General features: G+C 38.7%; 1 protein-coding gene across 1 annotated transcript in view; it reads right to left on the bottom strand.

The window, feature by feature from the left end:
- LOC145766055 (solute carrier organic anion transporter family member 4A1-like) overlaps nt 1-2,945 on the bottom strand; it is a 99,320-nt gene extending 96,375 nt beyond the window's left edge. The window contains exon 1 of the mRNA XM_082577710.1: nt 2,590-2,945. Within this exon, the coding sequence (XP_082433836.1) occupies nt 2,590-2,781 (192 nt within the window). The 5' untranslated portion in view covers nt 2,782-2,945. The remainder of the gene's footprint in view (nt 1-2,589) is intronic.
- Between the last annotated feature and the right edge of the window lie 17,224 nt (nt 2,946-20,169).

The following is a 20,169-nucleotide window of genomic DNA, read 5'->3' on the forward strand; positions in this document are numbered from 1 at the left end:
CCAAAATTATAAAATTGGTTTAAGAATGTGTGAAGTTGCCACCATACGAAGACTACAAATCAGACTAGCTTAAAGCCAGCTGCAGTTTCGTTTTGTGGGTTAATAAGGTTACATCCTAAGTTAGCCAATTTACCAAATTTTATAAACCAAATTCAAAGAAAAGGAAAAAAATCCTTTTAGTTTTTCCACCCTCATTCTCGTAATCCCAATCAAGACAAAGGATTAGGCTCCTATTCTAGCCTGACCTTGATTGCCTTATCTGTACCCGGACGAAATCATCCATTTAAAGTGCCCCTGACAGGTTGGACCCAAGTTTTCTAATGTTTACAATCTCTAATATTATTTTTAATGTTTACTGTATGTTTCGTCTATTTGTTATAATTTTTTAATGTATGTTTGTGTAATTTATAGGCCTAACTAAATTGGTTCTTTTAAAGCCGAGCCGGTTTCCCGCACTTCAAGTTTTACTACCCCGGAAAGTCAGCCATTTTGTATTAATGACATCATAATTAATTTTTTCCTTGTTTTTTACTGTAAATCAGTTTTTGATTTTATATTGCCTTCATCTCCAAGTTTAAAGTGCATGGAATTTATTCACCCATTGACACAAGTTTGCGTAAATAAATGACAGTCTGTTAATATTTTGTATTGCGGTTTATGCGTCATGAGTGTGAAACAAGTTTGGTATGCAACTATGCATAGAACGTAGCTTGAACTGACACATGTTAAGTAGTACGTAAGTTTCATTCTAGTTAGTCATCCCTCTTCTTGACGTAGCAAATCTTAAAGGGGGCTGTCATGTTGACTAAACAGCCCCCCTAGTTGCGCCCCTGGTCGCATGTGATATAATACATACAGCTACTGCAAAATGACTTCGGACCTTTTTGCGCACAGCAAAATTTACGCCAGGTTTGTAGTTGTGCATTTCACATCAGATCATACGACTAACAATAACCATTATGGCTAATATTAATAATGCAAAGGTTGTGAAAAATGTGTAGAAGATTCTAATAATGAAAAAATATTAAGAAAGGTCGATTGTTTTTATTAAAAGGTTTTATTGTATACAAAATGATAGTTTTTCTTGAAAATTTGTAAAGGTCCGAAGTCATTTTGCGGTACCGTAGCTGTATATATATACAGTATTTTTGCAACTTACTGCAATACTTATGTTCACTGGCGCCGACTTACGGGGTGGCCACGCCACCCCGTAACCGCTGTGGCGGGGTGGCAGTCACCCCGTTTAGGTTACATTACTTACTGCAAATAAATGTAATTCGAACGGACGTTTAAATCTTTTTTTGATCATTGGTTTTCGCTTCAAGTCAACGTAAAGCAAGAGGTGAACCAATACAGTATTGCGAAGAAAATGATTGTTTTTGTCACAAACATGATACTCGCGTAACATTAAGCAAGCTACGTGAAAATTACGCAACACGTGGCTACAAGTTTTTCCTTGTTGTTTGTTGCAATCGTTTTATTTGTTACTTGTCATAAGTCATTGTTACATTTGTTAGGTTTACAATGGGATTTATTAATCAATGAAATACGATCTTTCCATTGCCTCCTTCAAAAATCTTTTTTGAAAAATTTTAATCTACAGCAAAGAGTCCATATGATTGTCACAACTGCTTGATCTATTTGCAAGCAATGAAACAATTTCATTAATGCTTCCAAACGTGGTATGCATTGTGAAAATACACTTATCGTTGCCTTCCACCACCTGCGAGGCGGAGCGAATGTTTAGTGCAACCAGGCGCATAAAAACCTACTTGCGATCTAGCATGACACAACAGCGATTGAACCACGTCCTAATTTAAATGTTTATCAAGCTGAAGCTTCACGGTTACAACTTGACTTTTAATTAACAGTTGGATTGACAGAGCTGCTGTTCGCAAAAATACTTTTGCCAAATGTTAAGTGTCAGAGCAGCAACGTAACAATAAAATTCACGACATACCTCCTGTACTTTGTTTTAAAGTTGCTTTGTAAATTATCGAGCTACAAATCACGTGTGAAAAGACAATTGCATCTACGAAACACGCTTAGTAAAAATCAAACAAAAACATGCAGTTTGAAAGATTATAGGTTGTCATATTGTGCTATCCGCCACCACGTGCAAAAATAAAAGTCGGCGCCTATGCTTGTGTTAGCACCTGCAATCAGAAATTAGCACCTAAAAAATGTGCATAACATACAAGTAAACTAATCGGATGTGGTATAGAAGTAACTCAGTAACTCATCCTCCTTAGTAACTCATGACAATGACAGGACTCAACCAAACATATAGGGTCAAACTACTTTACCTTTGCTTTACTGTTCACACACTTCAATCCACATGTTTTGGTCAATTCCTCTTTGTCATGAGTTGCCAGGGGGGGGGATTTGTATACCAGCTCCAACTAATCTCTTTTATCTAGATTAATCTGCAATTACGCTTTATAACAGTTGAGCATTCAAATCCATTCTAATTCAAATGATATTTGGAATTAACTACATCTACAGTATGACCCATGCCTGTTCCAGATCTAGGCCTTGAATGCACATTAACTAGACCTACCGTACACAAAAAAATGGTATCATGCATACCTTTAATAGTCCATTCACTGTTATGCCTTGCATGATGTTAGCAAGGGTTAACAAAATGAGAAAAGCTTTGGCATTGTTCATAAGCTTTTGCAAACACTTTGGCTTGCATAGGCCCCAGCCAAACAGATGAACTGGTGTGGATAACTGCCGAAGTTGATCACTTCTGCTACGATGAATAGTTTCCAGGTCCATAATCAAGTAACCTTTGACCACAACCTTGCAAACTTTAGTTGAGTTTAGATTGTGGTAATATATATATTGGTGACTGCTCACATTTCACCATGGACGTTGTGTAAGATTTAACTTTAACACACATTTGTTTTATTTGATAAACAAAAAATATTTAATACACAACAACATATCCTGTGTAAAATAGGCCTTGAATTAGCTAAACTATATTTTCGGCCATAGGTGGAAAGGAAAACGTTGAAAACTTTGCACTTTTTCAAACAAAATTTTTATTGGTTTATTTTTTCTCACGATATCATGACAAAACATTGGTACATTTTTACTACCAAAATAAATATGTTCTAACTTTATAATAATATGGAGTACTGTACAGTGTATAATACAAAACAGTCAACAAAACAAGCCATATGGGTAGAGATGTAAATGCAAAAAAACGAACCGTTTTTTTTTTTTTAAACGTGTTTTTTTGTTTTTTTTCATATTTTTCTGAAAAAGTTCCACATTTTTTTACAATTTGCAGCTTAGTTTCATTATAGTGCTCTTGAAAAACATTAAACTAGTAAAAATGGTTTTATGGTTGTCAGGCCTCGAAACTAAAGGCGGCCATCAACCTACAAAAACCGACATTTTGTCCGCCTGGTCTCGCCCTTCTGTCGGCCGCATTTGTCCGCCATGAAGTTCCGAGAAAGTTTTACGCAAGCGGCTTTGTGAATGAAGTACTTTGCCACTTATAATACAATCACAAAGGATTAGAAAGCAGTCAAAGTATCCGATAAATCACAATACACCTTGTCTATGCTTGAATTGTTAACATTATTGATTGACCAAGCAGCTGATGTCTGACATCCGCAGGATGCAAGTGACATCACCATACGCTTATTGATGCGATATATTTAGTCTTCGAAATTAGCGTCGGCAATAAAAATGCGAGGCTACACGAGCGCTTGTAAGGTTAGGGTTAGACAATTAGACATTCCTCCCAGTCGTTATGACACAGCCATAGATTTGTTCCTTAGTCAACATCCTGATGGATCCATTCTCTATGAAAAAGAAAGAGGCGTGTGGATTGGTAGCAAAGCCGCAAAACGTGGACGCTTCACTGCGAACGGCAAAGACGTGATGACGCGACAACCTCGTGCTCTGATACCTGGTTGAGCAATTGACATTATTTTATGATAATTCAACGTTGCTAGATGTCGAATTAATGCAAAACAAACGTAACTTTCTTATTGGGCAATGGGCGATTGGGCATTGTTGTTACGGAATATAACTCGCTGGGAAAATTAAATCGATTTGTGCTGACTCGAACGTTGAATCAACCCAAAATTAACATACTTTCCCCCGTGGGTTATTTAACGTGAATTACTATAACCGCGTGCGAGGTGCGTATCTTGTAGCTCGCTTTATCGCTACTTTTGGTATTATTAATGATCATTCGCTATCTCTGCTTGCAGCAGATTGCGCATCAACATGGGTTACTTGACAGGGCTCCATGTGATTTTATTACATTTATGGCATTATTACATCACAACAAATCAAACAGTGCGGTCGTGATAGACTACTCTAGTATATTTTTCGCTTCTGCCGAAGTAAAAATGTGATAATTTCGAAGACTGTATGTTGATGTGTGTCGAAGTTCCGATGGCCGCCATGTGCTTGTGATTGGCCGAGGAACAGCTTGCTTCAGTCGAACATGTTTGGCCGCCGGATAAAAAAGTTGTTTCGAGGCCTGGGTTGTGCAGTGTGCTGAAATTCCTAAGTGTTTGTGCTTGGCAGTAGCATATGTTTTTTGCATAGTCCTACGTTGTTTCGCTTTCTTCTTCATTCTCAGGCATGTTTGTGGCAGTAGACCTGACAAACATTGAATTAATGCAATTTGATACATGGCACCTACTGTAGATGAGTTGATTTCTTTTTCCTTTTATGGAAGTTAGCCTACGATGTTAGTATATGTTAGTATACCAGGATTGGTTATTCTTGTACACACTCAATGGGTTGACGAAATTTTGGCAAAAACAAGATGGCAGTATTCAGAACACACATTACCTTGTTTGTGGTAGTGATGCAAGCCGCGCCGTGCCGCGCCGCGTACGCGGCCGCTTTTGACTTTTTCGCCGCGTGCCGCGCCGCGCCGCGTGGAAAATTGAAATGACAAAGCCGCGCCGCGCCGCTTGCCGCGTAAACTTTCAAGAAATTAAACTTTCGTAAACGTAAACTTTCAACTTTTCAAGAAAATCAGTTATGAAACTCAAATTTAAATTGGAAACACAGATCAGTTTTTTTTCCTTTGGAAACCCTAAGCTGGAAAGCTATGCAAATTGCAAATGCAAATTGCAAATGGCTTGCGGTTGACAGGGTTTTGGGGCTGGCTGGCTTGTCAGGGAAGCTGTACGAATGTTTTTGGTTAATAGCCTAGCTGATAAGCTCAGTTACCAGGCTATAGGCCTAGCGCAACTACCGCATTAGTTACTATAACAGTTAGCCCAGTGAGTTCAGGCTATAAGTTTAACTCTTGTGTGTGTAGTTCATATACGTACCTAGCCACTGACATTAAAATTGCATTATTGCTTACAAAAAGTGTTCAAAAGTCCTGATACTGGATCCAGGAACATTGTATTTGTCTTTGTTTGTATTATGTCGTAGAACTTAGATGCATTGCTGATAAGAGAATATAATCTGGTTAGCCTAGCCAATTAATGCACAACTGTACTGGTACCGTACCGCAGGTTACCAGTTATATGCCATGGGTGCTTTTTGCTACAATTGACTTTCTAAAAATTAACGCGTTAAAATATTCTTTAAAATTTTTTTAATTTGCGGTGTGCGGTGCGGTGCAGTGTCAAAGTTCCAGATAAATTGCGGTGTGCGGTGCGGTGCGCGGATAGATGAGTCAGTTGCGGTGCGGTGTGCGGATAGAAATTTTGGGTTCGCTGCATCTCTAGTTTGTGGTAATTTACTAATGCAAGCTATTGCCAATAGCTTGTTTAAACATGTTTTTTAACTGATAGTTTAACAACGATGTATATGCTTTATACATGTTAAAACAGAAGTATTCTTTTCGTGTGTTGTAACTTGTAAGGTCTTAGACACTTTGTCATTGATGCTTCTTGCAAAGCATTTGTGACATAATGCAAGAGGGTGCAACCTAATTCGTACCATGAACAATTCGTACCGTCACTTCGTAACTTGAAAAGATCGAGAAAAAAAATTAAAAAAAGGCGAAGTCGCTGATCGCAGTTTCCGCAAACATTTTAAAAGGGTTAGGGTATCGGAGTATCGGTTAGGTATCGGTATTCGCAAACAAACTGAAAAAATCGAGAGGAAAAAATAGAACATTGCTGATTGCAGTTTCCGTTTCTCCGCAGTTTTTGCAAACATTTTAAAATTTCCTGTAATGATCCTAAGAGTTTGCCGATGTCGCTAATTCGAGTTTCTGCAAACATTTTAAAAGGGTTAGGGTTAGGGTGTTTTCGCAAACAAAACAAACTGAAAAGATCAAGTGAAAAAAATAGAACGAAGTCGCTGATCGCAGTTTTCGTTTTTCCGCAGTTTCCGCAAACATTTTAAAATGGCAGTGGCTATTTGACCGGCGCCGGTCTTTGAATCTGAAATACTATTTGATCGTCATTACACAATCACTTTTTTTATTTTCTCTTTCAAAGCAAAAGACGGAAAGCGCGTATATTATATAAGTTCTAAATTTGACAATTTTATTCAACTCGATCCGTGGCGCGTGCGATACTTTCCCGGCTCCTATTCTAGAGGGAATGAGTTCGATACTACCCGGAAGCGTTCATTTTCTTTAACTAAATTTTTACCTAAAGTGCATTTTTGTAGCCAATTATTAATTTGAGTTGCATTACATTTACATACCATTACTATCTTTTTCAAAGAAGCATTGTATATAACTAACTTGTTGAGAGCAAAAATGTAATGCTTTGTTCGCCAAACATGGTCACATCAATCAATCAATCAATCATTTTATTTTTCGTCATTAAAGCGTCCGGGACGAAAAAGATACTAATTACAAAAATCGATATAGACCTACCAGCACATTAATGAACGGGAAAAAATGGCAAAACCTTGAAAGGTTTAAAACATGCCTGAATGACAAATTATGTAGCAGGCCATATATCAGTAGTTAGCACGCCACAAACGGAAAATTACCCTGAGAAATTCTCAAATTCCAGCAAATTAAAAAAACTCTAACTTTATTACTCACACTTGAAAAGACATAAAAAATTGGCAGTGGCTATTTGGCCGGCGCCGGTCTTTGAATCTGAAACACTAAGAAAACAAATCAATAGCTTTTTTTCCCTAAAGTCTGAACCTTAATTCATTTGTCCAGGCAAACACTCACAATAGTATTTCAATAAAATTTAATTTAAATTAAAATAAAATTAAATTTCAATAAAATTTTATTGAAATACTATTGTGAGTGTTTGCCTGGACAAATGAATTAAGGTTCAGACTTTAGGGAAAAAAAGCTATTGATTTGTTTTCTTAGTGATATGCTTTCTGTATTAGGAAGATCGCCTATTTGAGGAAGTGTCATAGTACCAGATCACCTTTTCCAGTTAGTTCTTCCCACTTTTAACCCTATATTAATACGACACGGGGTCAAATGAGGACGCCCCACTCTAGTAGTGAAATATTTCACAGAAGAAAATATGCTAGAAATGTGAAATTTCTTGACTTTTAGTTTTTATTCTTTGCGAATTTTTTAAATCTACCCTGGTCTTTTTTCTACCTTCCTGCCCTTTACAATAAGCATTTTGTCCCAGGTGACTAGACATTTTCATGAAACTGCCTACATTACAGCAGTTAATTGTCGTGGGAAGTTTTTCTCCCGCTGTGTGATCCAATTATCCAATATATCGTTTTAGGACATTCGTTCTAATCCTACCCCGAGGCGTTGCTTCGCTGCAAAAGCGTAAAATAGGATTGTGGGGTTTTAATTACAATCTTGTGTGTGTTCGAACAATGCCCTTAGAATTGCGACTGCTTTCCACATTTCGCTGCTTTTCAGATAGAATAAACAAGTTTTATTCCGTTACAGAAAGTCTGTCCCTGATATTTCGTCGATGCATTTCTACGTTGAATCAACGTAAAATGCTTGATCATTATTGTAACAATGTGTTGCTTACTTTGATTGTAGCCTATCGCACAAACATTACAATTTTATCTTTTTATGTGCTCTACCCTTGTTCGACGACATTGCCGAAGTCATAAATAGGCTACGCTTGTTTCTTAGAAGATGCTAAAGCCCAAATTTAATTATTTTTGATTTGGTTCTTTTTGATGCATGTTGTATTCCCATAATCATAACAAAATTGCTCGATTATTTATTTCACAACGCCTTATCGTACCTTAGATTCTTGTAGGCTAAGTATATTCACTTATATTTATCTCGTAGAGCGTCGATACAATATAATATAACACCTGTCATGCTACATACATAACGTGTTTTGTCAGCACCACGGTGTAATGAATTCTAGGTCATGGATTTTCTTTAGGAGTTCATAGCGTCCCTACAATGAAGAATGAAAGGTACTTCAAGCGGTCCCATCATTGCTAAAAATCAGTAGGCCTATACGTTTCACATATTTGTGTAATCGGTTGTAACCGTCAAATTATGCCAATTTACTGTCATTCAACCTGTTTAGACAAATATAGATGAGTTTATATCGGACAGAAAACAAAGTATCCTGGCTCATTTTAATTTCGTTGCGCAAAACTTATAAACTTTACAGCTATTCTACGTCATTTTGATGTCTCATGGCACTTTGTTATTATGAGATGAAGAATACTTTGAATAAGACACAAAGCGTTCCTGATTATTGCGGCAAACTCTTGAATTATGTAAAATCGTAATGATGAATTCCTCTAAAGGTGCGATATAGATTATCTGCAACACGTTGGCAGAATATTTAGCTCTGGGAATACTATGAGCAATAGGGTGGAGTGAAAAAATTTTTTTTTTTCAAATCAAAAAATCAGATTAACCAAAATTGGCGTATGGACCTAAAACCAACTTCTGAGAAGGTTTTGGGTTTGTGCCACCTACACCGAGGTGGCCCATAATTTTTAAAGGTCATCCGAGGGTCAAATTTCATGAAAATCCCATAACTTGGAAACCGGTTAAGCTAGAATGTTGGTTTTTGGCTTAAAAGTTTCAGAAGGTCCATGTTTATATATGCTCTAATGCAACTTTTGTCTCTATTTTAACTATATAAGCTGATAATAATAAAAAATGACGTTTTAGTTTGAAAGCTATGTAATGTGGAGAATTGAAAATGCTATATTTGAACTATTTGCACCCATAGTTATGTGTTAAAGCATAATAGGTACAAACTGACTAAGTACTGCTTAAAATACTTTCTAAGTAGTTAGTACAAAGGATATGCAAGCAACAATCATGGATATGTGACAAACAAATTCGATGACAAAAATAATGTAGCAAAGACTCAAATGCAATAATGTTACTATGCTATTTGACATTAAGTTTCAAAATTTACATCTTTGGTTTCCATGAAATTTATTAGAAACTACTTACAATCAGGGTCACATTATAAAAAATATCATGTGGTGAAAAAATATTGAAAACCTTCAACCTGAAAACATTAGGACCATCAAAGTCAGAAAAAATATATTTCTACTCTAATCCATTGCAAATTTGGGCAAGGCTGACTCTGCTTTGGTAAAGACCAGCCTTAATCCACCACTGTTTGCAATGAGTGTTACAGAAACCATGACATCAACTCATTTATAATTACACATATCCAATGGCAATACACAGCCAGGGGCTCCGAGAGGGGGAAAGTCGGGCAACTTTCCCCCCTAGCATAATATTGTGAAAGAAAAACGAGTAGTTTTTCGTTTGTGCACTTTTGAGGGGGGCCCATTTTTGCCACTAAAATGATAGTGTAACAACTTAAAAAAAAACAAATTTTTGAATAAAATAGGCAGTTCCAAGTATTTTTCGATCATAGCATATGCAACTTCAAATGTATCTCATCAAGAACGAATCATTCTTGTATTAAGGTAGGCATTGTTAAACTGTTTCAAGACGTAAAATTTGATGCCTGTTAAGCCTACTGATTTCTGCATCATCAATTTTCTATTGTTTTAACTTAAAAACTGGTGCTGCTGCGATTGGCTAAGCGTGTAGCCTACTATTTTTGCTTGACCAACAGAACCTTGACTTCAAAAACTGCATTGGCCAGGCGTAAGTCCACCGGTGTTAGCTCAGTGGTTATGCGCCCGGCTCGAGATCATGCAGCGCTGGTTTGACTCTCGTGGTCATATCATTTTTGGAGTAAGTGATCAACTGTAGCTTGTGTCATTTTCAAGTGTAACCAGGCCAGATAGGAAATTCAAAATAAAGCTGCCTCATTCAAGAAGCCTACTTGAGCAGTTTCAAATCCATCCTTCTCTGCATTTGTTTTTCCTTTACAATATTATGCTAGGGGGGAAAGTTGCCCGACTCCCCCCCCCTTCTCGGAGCCCCTGACTGTGTATCGTTATTGGATATGTGTAATTATAAATGAGTTGATGTCATGGTTTCTGTAACACTCATTGCAAACAGTGGTGGATTAAGGTTGGTCTTTACCAAAGCAGAGTCAGCCTTGCCCAAATTTGCAATGGATTAGAGTAGAAATATATTTTTTCTGACTTTGATAGTGCTGATGCTTTCAGGTTGAAGGTTTTCAATATTTTTTCACCACATGATAATTTTTATAATGCAACCCTGATTGTAAGTAGTTTCTTATAAATTTCATGGAAACCAAAGATGTAAATTTTGAAACTTGATGTCAAATAGCATTGCAACATTATTGCATATGAGTCTTTGCTACATCATTTTTGTCATTGAGTTTGTTTGTCACATATCCATGATTGCTGCTTGCATATCCTTTGTACCAACTACTTAGAAAGTATTTTAAGCAGTACTTAGTCAGTTTGTACCTATTATGCCTTAACACACAACTATGGGTGCAAATAGTTCAAATATAGCATTTTCACTTCTTTGTTGCATAGCTTTCAAACTAAAACGTCATTTTTTATTATTATCAGCTTATATAGTTAAAATAGAGACAAAAGTTGCATTAGAGCATATATAAACATGGACCTTCTGGAACTTTTAAGCCAAAAACCAACATTCTAGCTTAACCGGTTTCCAAGTTATGGGATTTTCATGAAATTTGACCCTCGGATGACCTTTAAAAATTATGGGCCACCTCGGTGTAGGTGGCACAAACCCAAAACCTTCTCAGAAGTTGGTTTTAGGTCCATACGCCACTATTGGTTAATCTGATTTTTTGATTTGAAAAAAAAAAATTTTTTCACTCCACCCTAATGAGCAACTGTCTAAATAAAACGACATCTACGATATGTTAGTATGCTAAAGACCAACGTTGCGTACAGGAGTAGCCTAATGTAGAAATGCACATAATACCATGGCGATATTACAAGTCAGGTTACATCATTAGGCTATATGAAAAAAATATGTTGTATAGCCCAATTAAGTTGATATTGAAAAGGCCAGAAGTAAAGTAATAAACTTCGGAGCATAACCGTAGGATTTAGAGGAAATTCGGACTATGAATATCAAAGCTAACACATTGGCGAACATTTTATTCAAACGTTTCGAAAACTGCTGTTTTCATCGTCAGTCAAAAGTAAGAATGAAGCTATGTTTTTACAATGGCAAAATCGAGCAAAAAATGCGATACAGTAGTTAAGTCACCTCGGCTATCAAAATCAGTCACTCAACAACGATTCAACATCTGCCAACGTTGCCTGACCAGGAAGAGGAGCGAATGCCGGTGGTTGTTGACCAAAGAAGTAGAGTGAAAGTTGTTTGGAGTACCAAGCAACCATCAATAAGAGGAAGACAAAACTCTGCTAATGTGGTGCACAGTTTACCAGGAGTAAAGCGCGATTATCAATATGCAACGAAGTCGTATAATGCATGGCATTTCTTATTTACAGCAGAGATGATCTACATCATTGTTTCAAGCACCAGCACATGTATACGAGAGAGGCTATTGTGAATATCGGAGGTTCAACGAACTTCTCGGCATGCCTCACATTTTCAGCAAACTGATGCCACGGAACTAGAAACATTCATTGGATTGTGGTATACTAGAGGACTACTCAAGCGAACATTTCACCGAATTAACATTGCTTTTCCCATTTATACGGACATCCTTTAGTGCGACAATGTCGTTGAACCGATTAAAATTTCTGTCTGTAAATATTCGTTTTGATGATAAAAGCACAAAGGCCAATCGCTGGCAAAGTGACCGATTTACAGCAATCATAGAACTTTTCCAATATTTTATTGGAAATTGTGAAAAGATTTTAATACCAGAAGACTTCCTTTCACTGTATGAGACTTTGTTTCCATCCCGCGTTGGTGTGTCCTTCAGGCAATAAGCTTCAGGCAAAAAATAAGCCTGCTAAATATGATTTGTTGCTAAAACGCATAAATAGTGCACGTATGTCATTCACCTATACCGCCATAGCTTATGCGGGTAAGCCAGTAGGTGTACCAGGACCACTCTATCTGACTTCCACTATGGAAACGCTGGTACACAATTTGGACAGAGTTTCTTCGCTTCAAGGACGAAACATATCCCTTGATCGCTTTTACACTTCACTTGATTAGACAGAATGGCTTTGGAACAAAATCATAACTTTAGTTGGAAAATGGCAAAGCAATAGAAAAGGGGTTAGCGAGTTAAAATCTCTCACTGATTGGGAAGCCTTCAGTACCAAAATTTACTGGGAGGAGTCGAGAAACCACACTATCTTTACGTCGTACGGCGTCGTACGCAGTCAAACCAAAATCTACCGGTAAACGCAATGTTTTGGTCTTATCAACTATGCAGCCAATCCCTGGAGTAACCAAAGATGACGGAAAGAAAACACCTGCAATAATCAAGCTCTACGATTTTAGCAAGGGTGGGACTGATGTCGTCGACCAGAAGATGGCATATTATAGCGTCAAGCCGAAGTCAGCAAAATGGACTGTGTCTGTATTTTCTTACATTTTAGACGTTGCGCGGGTCAATGCGATGACCATTAGTTACTTGAACCGCGAGTTGTCCTTTTCACAAGCCAAGTGAGACGAAAGTTTTGTGGAGGGGTGGCAGCTAGCCATGTCATTAGTCAAGCCACACATGTCTAGACGATTGGATGATGTACCTATTCTACGTGGGTCACTCTATCATACAATGTCAACATTTTTGGGACGAAACCATGGATTAACAGCAAACTCAAATTTGCTATTACCAGTGGTTTTCATAATGAAATAGCGGGCTATCATAAGATTTGTTGTTATCATGTTATCGTTGATTATGGGATTAGATATTTTAATCACAGTATTTGGTCATCACCGGTTTATTCAAAAGCGGGGTATTTTTCTATCTATAAATTGATCGAAATATTATTTATAAAGCTGTGCGGTTCAATTTCATTACCATTATACTGGACGATGCTAATTTACTACACTTGCAATACGGTCTGTTTTGCACAATATTTCGCACAAGTCATATTTTTTTGTGACTGAAATTTCTTGTCTTCGAAGAATTTTGATAAGTCAGTTTTTCTCAATGCAATGACGAGCTGCATGTCTTCATTTTCAATAAACAGTGCCTGGATGACATTATGTGTTTCCATTTTCGTTGATAGGCATTGCTTTCACAGATCAAATGTTTGTACTGTTTCAACGTCTGACGACGGTGAACCGCTGTAAAGCAGCCGATATTTCCTGCGAAAGTTTTACGTAATAAAAAAGCATTCATTCAAGAGCAGTGGTTCTTAACCTATGGGTAATTACCCACATGTGGGTAATTTCAGGATAGCAGGTGGGTAATCAGCTGAACCAGAATATTTAGAATTATAGATGTAACAAACAATGTCACAGAGCTCTGTAAGTGGTAAAGTTGCTTTATTACTTATGCTTTTTTTATGTTTTGAGTCCGTTCAAAACAACCAAACAAGCACAGTGATATTTTATCATTTTTAGAATTCTTTCGTCATAGTGATTTATTTTTCGCATCATTTTTGTTGCCGGTTTTATGTATTTCATTTTTGTGACATATTAGTAAGATTTTTCTTGTATAATCAGTTCAGTTACAGTTGTTTTATGAGCAAGCTTGATGGCTGCGTTGCTGTTAGCAGTTGTTTGAAGTAGTTTATATAGCTAAGTGTACATTTAGAGTTAGTGTTGAGACGAGCGAGCTATATTCTTTTGAAGATGAAAGCTTGAGAAAATTCTGGGGAATGATGGGGAAAGCAATAAGCATATCCAAAAGTTGTGCAAAACCACTAACATTGTTGACTATGTTTCATTCCACTTATCTCTGTGAATCAGCATTTTCAAGTGTTGTTGCTTTGAAGTCAAAACTTCGAAACAAGCTGTTAGATCTGAAGTCAGATTTGCTTTGTGCAGTATCCAAAATCGCACCCAATATTGCATCGATTGTACACAAAAACAGCGCAAATGTCTCACTGAAACTATTGATGCCGTTCTTTACGTTAAATGTTGTTTTTGCTGAATAACGCTGTTTTATATTTTTAATATGGTAAAATAGATAAAATTAGATTTTGGGTAATGGGACTTTGATCTGGACAGAAATGGGTAATAAGGGAAAAAAGGTTAAGAACCCCTGTTCAAGAGGAATGCAATTTGAAACAAACGCATGACTTTTTTAGGTTGTATCGCAACACCGCTGAACGTTGTATCGACATAAGCAAAGTATCTATAAGCTGTTAGCACTCGCAATGACACGATAGGACATATCAAGCTGTGCTTATTTCTCTACGATGAGAATTGGGTCAGGACAAGAGCAGTAATCCAGAGTTGACCTTTCGCTGCTTGATATTTGAGCAAACAAATTATATGGTAGATTATAAATATTAGTGCAATTTCTTTGTAATGTAAAAACGCCCAAAATTGCCTTATATTTATGAGGAAAAGTAAATTTTTGTTTAGTTTAGCATTACTCCATGTTATAATTCAAAAATATGCGTTCGAACGGTCAATTTTGAAGCTATTTTTGAGAAATTAGAATAAAAACCGACTTTCTATCGTTTTTTCATCTCAAACACTTTATTTCAATAATTTTGTGGGGTAAAATTTTAATTTCTATACGCACAATACACATGGCTATTATCTTGCAAAATATTTTGGTTCTGTGATTTTCATAGCTCCTGTTATTAGCGATTAATTAGCACGGGGCTAAAATAGCCCGTGTCGAACTTTCCGGGTACGAAAACAGCTCGTATTAAGATAGGGTTAATCTGAAACACTATTTGACTGGTCATGACGTCACTAGGGTGCAACCTAGTTCGTACCTTGAACCAATCGTACAGTCACTTCGTACCCTGAAAAGATCGAGAAAAAAAATTAAAAAAGCCGAAGTCGCCGATTGCAGTTTAATAGCACAAAGCCGAAGTCGCTGATCGGAGTTTCCCATAACAATTTGAAACAAACTCGAGGGTTAGGGTTAGCGGAAACTGCAAAACTGCGGAAAAATGTTTGCGGAAACTGCGATCAGCAAGGGATTAGGGGTTAGAGCATAGATTACTCCAAGGTTAGAGTTAGGGTAAGCGGAAACTGCGGAAAAATGTTTGCGGAAACTGCGATCAGCAAGGGTTAGAGCATAGATTACTCTATGGTTAGGGTAAAGGTTAGCGGAAACTGCGGAAAAATGTTTGCAGAAACTGCGATCAGCGTGGGTTAGGGTTAGAGCATAGATTACTGTATGGTTAGAATTAGGGTAGGCTAAGGGTTAACGGAAACTGCGGATAGCGAGGGTTAGAGCATAGTTTACTCTATGGTTGGAGTTAGCGGAAAAATGTTTGCCGAAACTGCGATCAGCGGACTTCGGTTTTGAGCTATTTTCTCTCGATCTTTTCAGGGGGAAAATTTTAAAATGATTGCGGAAACTGCGATCAGCGACTTCATCTTTTTTTAATTTTTTTTCTCGATCTTTTCAAGGTACGAACTGACGGTCCGAACGGTTCATGTACGAACTAGGTGGGTCCCACGAATTACCCATAAGCCCAATAAGTACCCATAACCACCATAAGTCGCGTCGAATTACCCATAAGTCGCGGTCGAATTACCCATAAGCCCCATAAGTCGCGTCGAATTACCCATAAGCACCATAAGTCGCGTCGAATTACCCATAAGCACCATAAGTAGCGTTGAATTACCCATAAGCCCCATAAGTGACGTCGAATTACCCATAAGTGTCTATTTCCCTCCCAATGGAATAACAGGCCTCCGTACACTAGATGACTTGACGAAAAGTTGGCTCCAAGTCCTTCCATTCGGCTGACCACAAACTTTCTGCTTCATACGAACGACGACGACCCATAAGCACCATAAGTGGCATCAAATTACCCATAAGCCCCATAAGTCGCGTCGAATTACCCATAAGCCCCATAATTCACGTCGAATTATCCATAAGCACCATAAGTGGCGTCGAATTACCCATAAGCAACGTGGAATTACTTACGCCTTCATGTCAGCGTTTATGTAATCTGCAGGTCGCTGCAGCAGACGGAGTGTCACATAAAATAAGGTGTTGCGACCGTGTCATATTTCAAACTGGTTGTCCTGTGTAGCGGACGCGTCAGTTAATACGCGTGCTCATATGCAGCCGTCCGTGCTGACGGCGACATTCCTGGGCAGAACCGAAATCAGGACTGGCAAGGAATGACCAGGACACGCTGGTCTTCTTCACTGTCTATTTCTTAACTGGCTTGACAGCTAACACTTGACTACAAGATTGAATTCTTCAAGACTCCGTTGTTTATTAACTCGACTTTCAAAGAACAGAAATCCAAAATATAGAGAAATAAGAACACCAAACTAAAAGAACTTTAACTTGCAGAAATCGAGTAACCAGCTCGGTTGCAAACAGAAATAATAGCGAACCTTCTTGAATCGTCTCGAATAGTATAGTAAAGGTAAAGTCTAGTACATTTTAGTGAAGTCTAGTAAAGGTCTAGTTGAATAGTAAAGATCATGGTTGCCGTTACTTTAGAAGCACTCTAGCTTAATTGGAAAGACGCAATCTACAGGCATTGCCAATTCTACATGCGATTATTTAACATTATATAACGGTGGATCCACTTATCGATGAAATACAGTGGTACAATGATTCAGGCATGGTACAAAGATTGATTACAGGATTGCATTCCGAACGTATGCGGTTTTTGTTGATTGGAAACGAAGGTGCTAGAATTCCATATGACGTCAGTATGTGACGTGCGTTACGTCAGAGCTCTCGGGCGCCACATACACCCCCGCAAGAAGGCAAACGGGGTGAACCGTTTGGCTTCTGATGAAGGTGCGTGAAGCAAAACATGTGAGGCGGAAGAAACGTGCAAGTACGAGCCACAGTATATATACATGTATATATAACAAGGTGATGTCTAAATTGAAGCGATAACACTGTGTACACTGAAAACAAGAACGGGGTCGGATCCCCTCCGCACGGCGCGAGCGCTAACAGTTCCTCTGATTCCAGGGAGCGGCTGGTCGGCTCTTGATTGGTTGAAGCAGAGGTCTCGTGCGGTGGACATCCGGCCAGTGACAAGACTATTCTGTGCAACAAAAATGCGGTTAGTGAGGGCGATAACAATCATGAATTACAATTACATACAAGTTACAACTACAACAAGGTTACAACTACAACAAGGTTACAACTACAACAACGTTACAACTACAACAACAAGGTTACGACTACAACAAGGTTACAATCTAAACACAACGGTTACAGCAGGTGAGCACTGTGGAAGCATTTAATGTGTGTATGCAGTGCTGCAGGTAGAGGGACCAAACGATAGATACACTGAAAGCATGATAGCTATGCGAAGCGACTGCGCGGAGAACCGGTTCAGCAGGGCAGGAAGCAGTGGACAGATGAATGCGAGTAGCTGTGACGAAACAAGGCCAATGAGGCAGAAAGCGACGGGCAAGCTAGTCGCAAGCAGCATGTCGGCTTATATCTATGGAAGCTGGGTAACGAAAGCAGGACAATGCCTAGAGAGCGGAAAGCGACTGGCAAGCTAGCCGCAAGCAACATGTCGGCTTACATCTATGATAACTGAGTAACGGAAGCAGTGGCAGGACAAGGCCAAAAAGGCAGAAAGCGACGGGCAAGCTAGTCGCAAGCAGCATGTCGACTTATATCTATTACGCCACCTTAACAAGCAAGTTCCTAACAACAGTGACTACAAGGGTGAACAACGAGGCGCTACGTGAACAAAACAACGGTGAACAGACAAAGATTATAACTAGTACTATATACAGGAAGTGTGCTGCGTCGCACGCCTATATGAGGAAGCGCAGCTCCTAAAGACAACTACAGAGCAGGGAACTGATAAACGAGGGAGTGATTAACTGAGGAAATGTATGCAGTTTCAAGTCTTACCCAGGACTAAGAGGTGGTTAAGAGCTACTGTAATTCATTCGATGACTGCATGCAAGAACGGTGGCTACGCTAACTACGGAAAGACGGGATGAATGGATAGATGGATGCAGTTTTACGTCGTGCTCAGGACGGAGAACTAAACAGTGAATGTGCAACAAAGCCTAAGATACCTACAGGCACCACAGTCCAGACGGGGGCGAAACACGTTGTCATCGCTGCTGTCAAGACGCCCCGATCGCGAGCCACGAGTGAGGCAACGACCAAGGACGACAACGGCGAGGGAGATTAAAAAGCTTACGGCTACTACGATAATGTAAAAAGAATATTCAACCATCATTAATTAGTGTCACTTAACTTGAGTTCCACGGCATCGTCGTTGAAGGTGCGTCCGATGAAAGGCAGGCTTGTTGTAATCCGTGATGTACGGTACTCCAGAATAATCCAGTGCAACCAATGATCAATTCACAGTCAGTCAGTTCACAGTTAAATTAATTCACAGTTTAACAAAGATCACGTCGGGGTCACCATAAATATGTAGCGGACGCGTCAGTTAATACGCGTGCTCATATGCAGCCGTCCGTGCTGACGGCGACATTCCTGGGCAGAACCGAAATCAGGACTGGCAAGGAATGACCAGGACATGCTGGTCTTCTTCACTGTCTATTTCTTAACTGGCTTGACAGCTAACACTTGACTACAAGATTGAATTCTTCAAGACTCCGTTGTTTATTAACTCGACTTTCAAAGAACAGAAATCCAAAATATAGAGAAATAAGAACACCAAACTAAAAGAACTTCAACTTGCAGAAATCGAGTAACCAGCTCGGTTGCAAACAGAAATAATAGCGAACCTTCTTGAATCGTCTCGAATAGTATAGTAAAGGTAAAGTCTAGTACATTTTAGTGAAGTCTAGTAAAGGTCTAGTTGAATAGTAAAGATCATGGTTGCCGTTACTTAAGAAGCACTCTAGCTTAATTGGAAAGACGCAATCTACAGGCATTGCCAATTCTACATGCGATTATTTAACATTATATAACGGTGGATCCACTTATCGATGAAATACAGTGGTACAATGATTCAGGCATGGTACAAAGATTGATTACAGGATTGCATTCCGAACGTATGCGGTTTTTGTTGATTGGAAACGAAGGTGCTAGAATTCCATATGACGTCAGTATGTGACGTGCGTTACGTCAGAGCTCTCGGGCGCCACATCCTGCTTTGGTATCATACACGTTATAACGCCCGCGTTTTGTCGCTTCTACCTTTTATAGACCTCTGCTATGTTTGTTGTATATTGATTTTTCGTTGTGATAGTCAGAAATAAAAACAAACTAAACTGATAATATTGTGAGCGTTCTCGAAACATTACTGATATAAACTAAATTAAGCAAAGATTGCACGAGCTCTGGCGTGGCGTAATGGTTCAGCCAAAGCGTTATTGACTTTGGTGACACGGGTTTGGTTCCCATCCTTGCTATTATTATTTTTTTCTGTAATTATCAAGTTCAAAGCAAGAATTAAGTCTCTGGCTGAGTGTGAGAACGATTACTATGCTGCAGACCTGCAGTCACCTGGTTTATAGGGAAAATTGTCCTATGTTAAAGTGTTTTATCGCATAAAACACTCCATCTGCTGCAGCAAACTGCAGATTACACATAAGCGGACGGAAGGCAAGGAAGCCAATCTTCGTGTCCACCTTCAGGCATGCCTTCAAGTGTCCTGCTCTTGAGCGGTGTCGAACTATATTTTGGAACGCCGAGCCAGTGCTCCTCACCACTCGGCCATGCAACCGACTACTAGACGGCTATATAGACTACACTCTACAGGCTTATGGGTAATTCGACGTTACTTCTAGGTAATTCATGCAACTTATGGTGCTTATGGGTAATTCGATGTGACTTATGGTGCTTATGGGTAATTCGACGCGATTTA

The sequence above is a fragment of the Aplidium turbinatum genome, chromosome 3 (genome assembly GCF_918807975.1).
Source record: "Aplidium turbinatum chromosome 3, kaAplTurb1.1, whole genome shotgun sequence".
NCBI classification, from domain to species: Eukaryota; Metazoa; Chordata; class Ascidiacea; order Aplousobranchia; family Polyclinidae; genus Aplidium; species Aplidium turbinatum.